Source organism: Fukomys damarensis, unplaced genomic scaffold (genome assembly GCF_012274545.1).
Source record: "Fukomys damarensis isolate Sample0158 unplaced genomic scaffold, DMR_v1.0_HiC HiC_scaffold_33, whole genome shotgun sequence".
NCBI lineage: Eukaryota > Metazoa > Chordata > Mammalia > Rodentia > Bathyergidae > Fukomys > Fukomys damarensis.
The window spans coordinates 52,427,299-52,435,063 of record NW_022900945.1 but is presented as its reverse complement, the minus strand read 5'-3'; the positions used below and the strand labels follow the sequence as shown (position 1 = coordinate 52,435,063).

Genomic DNA, 7,765 nt, shown 5'->3' with positions numbered 1-7,765 from the left:
CGGGGCCCAGTGGGTGCAGGGAAGGTGCCGAGCCTGGCCGAGGGCGAAGGGTGGGGAAAGGTCTCAGACCGGAGAGCCACCGCCGCGGGGGCCCCTCGTACTGAGGAAGGGGACCGGGGCGGGAGACCAGCCCGAGGGCTTCCTGCTATTGTCCCCGGCCCTGTCCCCCCTTTCCCACCCCTTCCCCAGCTCTGCTTGGCTCTGGCTGTGACCTCAGCCACTCCCCAGAGGTAGCTTCCTGAAAGAGAAGAGAGAGAGGACTGTTTCCTCCTCCCAAGAACGGGGAGAGGAGTGGACCAGGTCTCCCCGGGATTCCTGCGGGTCACAGTGAGCCCTTCCCCAGGTCAGGGGTGGGTGTGAGCCATCCAGATGCTGCTGCCCAAGACAGCTGTGAGAAGCCCGCAAAGATGCCTCAGTGAGGGAGGAGAGGCCGCCAAGTGCTTTACGGGCTGGGCCAATCCTGCCTGCGAGTGCGTGGGGGGCCAGGGTGAAGAGAGGTGGGGGAGGGAGGCAGGGCCTGCTCTGGGGGAGAAGGAAGGGGCTGGGGTGCCTGCTGTCAAAGCATTTTGCCTGGAAATGGAAAGCATGCAAATGAGATGCAAATGAGTCTATTGTCCCTAGCTAGGAAGCCTTTGCTCAGAAGGCTGGGAGTCTGAAGGTTTCGACATAGGAGTGGTCCTCATGTCCCGCAGACTCTCCCAGTGGCTCCTTCCCCCAGGTCTGGCCCTGCAGTTCTGGGAGTTTCTGGCTGGGAGCCATCCTCTGCCTTCCTCTCTGAGCCCCAAGCCGCCCCAGCACCTTTGGAACCACACTGTGTGCCCCCTCCCCCGCTTTCCAAGGCAGCGTCTCCCCCACACTGACAGCTTCAGCAGACTTCTCTGGCATGTTCACACTCTCCAGCCCATCCCACTACTGGGGACGGGATCCAGGGGTGTTCTCCCACTGACCTGCACCCCAAGCCTTTTTTATATTTTTGAGACAGTCTCAGTTGCCCAGCCTAGGCCATGCTTAATGGTCCACACCTGTGCTTCCAGCCCTCAGGAAGCTGAGGCAGGAGGATCATGGTGAGTTTGAGGCTGGCCAGGGCTACATAGTTTAAGATCAAACTGAACCACTTAGTGAGACCCTGCCTCAAAAACAAAATAACAATAAAAAACGAGTTGCCCAAGTTGGTTTAGAATTTGTAGATTCTACTGCTTCAGCCTCCCTGTCGCCATAGGTGTTCGTCACTACACCCAGCTTCACTCACATTTACTTCTGAAGAAAGACTTAAAGAAAAACAAGTCTTTGCCAGGGATTTAGCTCAGGGGTTCCACGGCCTGCCTGGAAAGCGCAAGGACCCGAGTTCGATCCCTGGTGCCAAAAACAAAAATAAGTCCTTCCCGGCCTTGGGCAGTCTCCCCCCACAATCGCTGTCCTCTCCCCTGTAGCCCTAACTCCTTGTTCTGGTACAGATAAAATTGACAACTCTGTCCTGTAAACAAAGTTTATGATACTCTGTTCTCATATGATTCATAAAGACACTGTCTATCTTCAAGGCAAGGTTACAAAACTGCCCTTAAAAACCATCCCCTTCTACAAAATATTTAAAAGCTGGAAGTTCTCTTTGTTTAGCACTCTTCTTTGGACAGGAGTCTGTGGAGCTGGTGTGCAACCCTTAAACCTGAAATAAATCCTCCTAACCCCCCCAAACGGGTCGCTCCTGTCTCTTGGAATTCTGCAACATTTCTAAGGGATGTGGAAAGGGAGGTGTAACTCAGCCTCTTCCCTCCTTTCGTCCCTTCTTCCATCAGGTCAGAGGTCTCTTGCCCCCTCAGAGGTCTCCTGTCCCCCTCCGTCCCCACAGGAGCCAACACACCAGGTAAGGAAAGCCAGGGATGGAAGCAGGCACGGCCAGGAGCCAGAAGAGGGTCTCCCTGTTCTCCCCACTTGCTAGAGCCCAGAGTCGTTTCCAGGGTGAAGATACTAGTTGCCCAAGGCAACTGGGGGGGGGCAGGGGAGCATGGGAGCCAAGCTGTGTCCCTTCCTCTTCCCCTGGGAGCCCCAGCATCCGGGAATGTAGTACGGGGGAGGGAGGGAAGGCGCTGGGCCTGTGGACGCCAGAGGGTCGTTAGCTGGCTGGCTGCTCTGCCCCTGGGGAAGGTGGGTCATCATTAGGTGTTCCTACCCCTTCCCTTCCTGCGGCTCTCTGGGGGCCCCACCTGACGTCAGCCTCCCACCAGTGACGCTGGATTGGGGGTGGGGGACACTTGGGTCCTGGCTTCAAGAGTGGGGTTACTGGGAAGATGGACGCCTGTAAGCCCAGGGATTCTTGTCGAGGGGACTCGGTGGGATGGGTGATTGAGTATCACTGTGATCTGTTCACGAAAGAAAGCATTCTTAGCCTTGCTGACCTGATTTCCGGAGCCTCCTCGTCCCTCACTTCAATTTTAGGGGAAGGCAGGAAGCTGGCTCGAACCTCCCTCTGGGACTCCAGGGTAGCGGGCTGGGGAGGCTGAAGGGCTGGACTGGGACTTGTCTCCCCATCCCTTCCACCATATCCGTCTTTTCCTGGACTTTGGGCTACAGTTGCCTGCCATTGAATTATTTATATTTCAATTTCAGAGGCAGCCCGATGAGGGAAGAGAGGGAAAGAGGGACCCGTTCAGCCATTCCGCCTCACCAGTCCTCCTGTCCTTGGCCTCTCGTAGTGGGTGGGTCGGCCCTTCCCCCATCCTCTGTGCCCTGCTTCTTAGGAGCCAGGGAGGGAACAGGGGGCTGGAGAGGCTGGGAGGGGGACAGTGGTCGTGGAGACAGCTGCAGCCAGAGCTAAATTTAGCCTCTGATCTGGCTTTGATGCAGATTCATTTTTGGCTGGGACAGCCCCCGGCCCCCTCCCAGCCCCTGAAGCAGGCGCTTAGAGCAGAACAGTGACCCCTGGCCTGCCCGGCCGCTCTGGTCTTTCTCACTCTGCTAGAGGCTTGGCTGCCACACAGGGACCTCTGCCTGGCCCGGCTGCCCCACCTGGTGCAGCGCCTGCCTTGCTCCCAGGGCCCTGGGGGGGTCTGTGAGGGAGGGGAGGCCGACTTGGTGCCCTCTTCCTCCTCCTGGTGCCAAGGAGTCACTATTTATAATTTTAAGGCTTCAGGGTCTAATTATAGCTGACGGGGTTAGCACAGAGGGGCCGGAGTGTCACCGACCTAATGTCCCAGAGCCAGTCAGGAGTGGGGAGGCTGAGAAGGCTGGGAGGGAGCAGCTTGGCTTGCCCTGTCCTCACCTGGGGTCACTGGCGGCTCCACACCGGCCAGTTTGGGCCAGTTGGAGAGGGATCAGCCTGGAGTGACAGGGACAGCCTCCAGGACGGGGCTCTTCCCCTACCCCCGGGTCTTCTGGGGTTACTTCTGGGGAGGAGCTGCCCTCCCTTGGTCCCTTCCCCCACTCTTCTCTGTCTCCCCTTCCAGGGCCGGCCTATGGGTGAGGGGGTACCCCCTGGGGCCTGAGCTGCCCGGCACAGGATGCCCCGTGGCCCCTGCTTCATCCCCTTGCTGCTGCTGCTGCTGCTCTCCCTCCCCCACAGCCAGGCTGCCTTCCCCCAGGACCCCCTGCCCCTGTTCACTTCTGACCTACAAGGTGAGTGTGCCCACCCAGCTCACCCTTGGACGGAAGGTGCAGGGAGCACCTGGCCTCCTTTCTTCTTGTGATGTTCGAGGCTGGCCTCGGACCCATGGCAGTCTGCCTGCTTTATCCTCCTGACCTCTGTTCTTTCCCAAGCCCGTGCCTGGTTTTTCACTCAGTGTTGCTTGGTGGTTAAGAAAATGAATTCTTAGACCAAATCTTAGCAAGGTTTTTTGTTTTTCTTTTTTTGGTACTAGGAAGTGAACCCAGGACCTTTGCACCAAGCTACTTCCTCAGCTTTAAAAAAAATTTTTTTTTTTGGTACTGGGGATCGACTCGGGACCTTGTGTTCATGAGGCAGGCTGCGGAACCACTGGATTTATCCCTGGCCCTTTAAAAAATATTTTGAGACCTGGTCTAAATTGCTCAGGCTGGATGGAACATGTGACCCTCCTCCTGTCTCAGGCTCCCAGAGTGCTAGGATTACAGGCCTGTGCCACCAGGCCTGGGTTTTAGTTATTGTGACCTTGGTTAAAGTTGCCTAACTTTTCTTAGCTTCAGTCTCCTCATCTGAAAGGTGAAGAAAAGGACAGTATTCTTCCTTGTGGAGTTATTTAGGAACTAAATGAGGGAATGTAAGCGAATGCTTTTTGTTAGTTACAAGGTGAAGGCCAGGACCAGCTTTGTGGTTCCCAGTACCTCTTACTTCCCTCTCCACCCTTGATAGTAACTGTATAAACCTCTCCTTCTGGGAAGAACTTTATCTGTTTGCAGGTCCTTTTATACTTGTAGGAAGTAGAGGAAGCTGAAGGGTGGAGGAAGTGCATTTGGACTCCTGGGAGAGGCTGTCGGGGAGGGCTAAGAACAGGGAACACTTCCGGTGCCACAGTCGCATTTCTGGGCTCTCTGAACCCCGGGACCTGAGGTTCCCAGGACTGGGCCAGGTGGATCCTGGAGTTGGTCAGGAGAGCTGTGGTGGCTCCGAGGAGGTGGGGCGGGTGGAGGGAAGCGGGAGCTGGAGAAGTGAGACCGGGCTCTGGGTCGGAGTCCTGGAGAGTCTGCCATGACAAGCTGGAGCAGACGCCCGGGGCTGCCGTCTGCAGGCGACCTCACAGGGTTAATGTGAAACGAGATGGCGCCTTGGAAGTGCAACGCAGTGCTGGGCCGGATTAGGTGCTCCTGTTCCTGGTATGATTTTTATTAATAGCTGGGCCCTTCCTGCCATCCCTCTTCACCCTGTCCGAGGCGGGGTTTCCCCAGGCTGGCACCCTTGGGCCCTCAGCTCCACCCTCTTTCGTCTCCAGGTGCTTCGCCGTTGTCCTGGTTCCGGGGGCTGGAGGAAGATGCTGTGGCCGCAGAACTGGGGCTGGACTTCCAGAGATTCCTGATCTTGAACCGGACCTTGCTAGTCGCAGCCCGGTAAACTGGCCGAGGCTCAGTTGCGGGGCAGATGAGCAGGCTCCTGGGAAGACATGGGACCAGCATGGCCGCTGCAGCACCCTGCAGGGGACACCTGCAGCTGCACAAGCCAAGAGGACATGCTTGGACCTAGGTCCCCAACACCGGAGCGTGGAGTGCAGGGAGGAGGGCTGTGCAAGCTGTCCCTGCGCAGCTGGCCGCGGCAGAGCTGTGGCGAGGCGGGACTGAGAACCGGTGCCTCGGCTCAGCTCTGGCCCTCCCTTTCCTAACCCTGCAGGGATCACATCTTCTTCTTTGACCTTGAAGCCCAAGAAGAAGGGGAAGGGCTGGTGCCCAGCAAGGTGAGGCTGTGCAGGAGGCGGTGCGGGGCACAGAGAAGAGATTGGGGGAGGTTTGATGGGCCCGGGGGTGGGGAGGAAGCATGGGGGTCCAGGACGCCTCCAGGCTCCCCCTGTTACCTCTCCCTTCAGTATCTGACATGGAGGAGCCAAGGTGTGGAGAACTGTGCCGTTCGGGGAAAGCAGACGGTGAGGCGGGGAGAGGGTCCCTGCCCGTAGCCTCCGCCCAGGGGGTCCTCTGCCATGCCCTGCTTCCTGCCTGCTTTTCCAGCCCAGCCCAGAAGGATGATGGGGAGGGAAGAAAATTTCATCCTTTTTGGTTACTCACTCACGGAAAGGCTCAGAGGGGCCATGGGACTTGCCCAAGGCCACCTGCCTAGCTGACGGCCCAGTGGAGACTGTCCCACGTTACTCAAGGGTAGTTGCTTACTTCCTGTGACCCTGGCCCTGCCTTGCATTTTGGGTTCTCTAGGAGGAATGCTACAACTACATTCGTGTCCTTGTTCCCTGGGACTCCCAGACGCTCCTTGCTTGTGGAACGAACTCATTCAACCCCAAGTGCCGCAGCTACGGGGTACCACGGAGAGGGCGGACGGTGGGATGGGGCTGGGTGCCCAACGCAAGCTGGGCAGCAGTTCGACGGGAAGGGGCTAGGAATGGGGCTGGGAATGGTGTTGCTCAGAATGCAAGGGTCCAGAGGGGCACGTGGGGACACGGGGTGGGCCAGGGAGCCAGCATCCAGGACAAGTGTTCCAGGAGCCTGCTCCCTCTGCCCCCAGATAACTTCACTGCAGCAGGAGAGTAAGGAGATGGACGGGCGGGCTCGATGCCCCTTTGATGCCACCCAGTCCAATGTAGCCATCTTTGCAGGTGTGCACCCGGGCATGGGAGGAGCAGGGAGAGGCTGGAGGGAACGCCCGCCTTAGCTGGGTCTCCCTCTGTCCTGGAATGGAGGGTGAGGGAGGGGTGCAGGCAGCCCAAACCTGAGAGCTGCTGCCCTGTCCCCAGAGGGCAGCCTGTACTCAGCCACGAACACAGACTTCCAGGCCAGCGACCCCGTGGTTTACAGAAGCCTTGGGCCTCTGCCCCTGCTCCGCACTGCCAAGCACGACTCCAAGTGGCTCCGAGGTCAGGGAGGCCTGGGGAGGTTGGGGAGCAGGGCAGAGGCCCAGCCCCGGGGGGCTTTGGAGTGAGTGCCGCCTCCCCTGCTCCCACCTCAGAGCCGCACTTCGTCCATGCCCTGGAGCACGGAGACCACATCTACTTCTTCTTCCGAGAAGTCTCTGTGGAGGACGCCCGGCTGGGGAGGGTAAGAGCAGGCAGGCACCAGGGCTCTGACCCTTGTCCTTGTAACAGCCCCAGGCGACGGGCTCCCACTCTCGGCTCCCACGTCAGCCCGGGACCCCATCCCAGCCCGGACCCCATCTCCTGCCTGCCAGGTGCAGTTCTCCCGCGTGGCCCGAGTGTGCAAACGCGACATGGGCGGCTCAAGCCGGGCCCTGGACGGCCAGTGGACTTCGTTCCTGAAGCTGCGCCTCAACTGCTCCATCCCTGGGGACTCCACCTTTTACTTTGACGCCCTTCAGGCCTTGACGGGCCCAGCGAGCCTGCATGGCCGCACTGCGCTCTTTGGGGTCTTCACCACCCAGACCAACAGGTTGGTACCGGGCTGCCCGTCCAGCAGCTGGCTCCCCTCTCCAAGCCTGCGATGTGGGCAGTGGGGAAGCCTGAAGCAAAGCCTGTTTGCCGTCCTCCCCTTCTTTCCTCACCCTAGCATGGCACCCAGTGGCTGAGCCAGCCTCGCGTTAATGCCGGGCAGCTGCCGATCTTACCTGGCAGGAGCTGCATGGCCCTGTCGACAGCTGCCCTGCATCTTTTCTGGCTCCCGCAGCATCCCCGGCTCCGCAGTCTGCGCCTTCTACCTGGATGATATTGAGCGAGGGTTTGAGGGCAAGTTCAAGGAGCAGAGGAGCCTGGATGGGGCCTGGACCCCTGTGTCTGAGGAAAAGGTGCCCTCGCCCAGGTACCCAGGGGCAGAAGGAATGGGAGTGAGTGGAGGGTGGCCCTGGGGGGCGGCTGGCAGGGGCACTGGTGGCCTCAGGGCGCAGCAGAGTCTGTGCTGACGGGGCAGGAGCCGCCAGCCCTGTTGGTGAGCAGCGGAGCGACGGGGCTTCACCAGGCCTGGGCTCCCTGCTCTAAGGCTGCCCCTTCCGGCCCGCCAGGCCTGGATCCTGCGCGGGCGTGGGCGGAGCTGCCTCATTCTCCTCGTCCAAAGACCTTCCGGATGACGTCCTCGCCTTCATCAAGGCTCACCCCCTGTTGGACCCCGCAGTGCCACCTGCCACCCGGCAGCCTCTCCTCACCCTCACCAGCAGGTACCTGCCACCGCCTTCCCTGCCACTGTCCTAGCGCCG

General features: G+C 59.5%; 1 protein-coding gene across 6 annotated transcripts in view; it reads left to right on the top strand.

Moving 5' to 3' along the window:
• The first annotated feature begins 1,110 nt into the window (after positions 1-1,110).
• The window catches only part of Sema6c (semaphorin 6C), a 16,383-nt gene continuing 9,728 nt past the window's right edge, over positions 1,111-7,765 (top strand). For 2 of the 6 annotated variants that reach the window (XM_033758361.1, XM_010616474.2), the window contains exons 1-13: positions 1,111-1,861; positions 2,605-2,693; positions 3,441-3,609; positions 4,899-5,013; positions 5,291-5,354; positions 5,484-5,540; positions 5,824-5,925; positions 6,131-6,221; positions 6,360-6,479; positions 6,572-6,660; positions 6,791-7,008; positions 7,243-7,374; positions 7,574-7,726. In XM_033758361.1, the coding sequence (XP_033614252.1) occupies positions 3,495-3,609; positions 4,899-5,013; positions 5,291-5,354; positions 5,484-5,540; positions 5,824-5,925; positions 6,131-6,221; positions 6,360-6,479; positions 6,572-6,660; positions 6,791-7,008; positions 7,243-7,374; positions 7,574-7,726 (1,256 nt within the window). In that variant the 5' untranslated portion in view covers positions 1,111-1,861; positions 2,605-2,693; positions 3,441-3,494. Of the gene's footprint in view, positions 1,862-1,979; positions 2,143-2,190; positions 2,296-2,604; positions 2,694-3,440; positions 3,610-4,898; positions 5,014-5,290; positions 5,355-5,483; positions 5,541-5,823; positions 5,926-6,130; positions 6,222-6,359; positions 6,480-6,571; positions 6,661-6,790; positions 7,009-7,242; positions 7,375-7,573; positions 7,727-7,765 lie in introns of those variants that run through there. The other 4 variants (XM_010616473.3, XM_033758358.1, XM_033758360.1 and 1 more) reach the window with 4 other exon arrangements.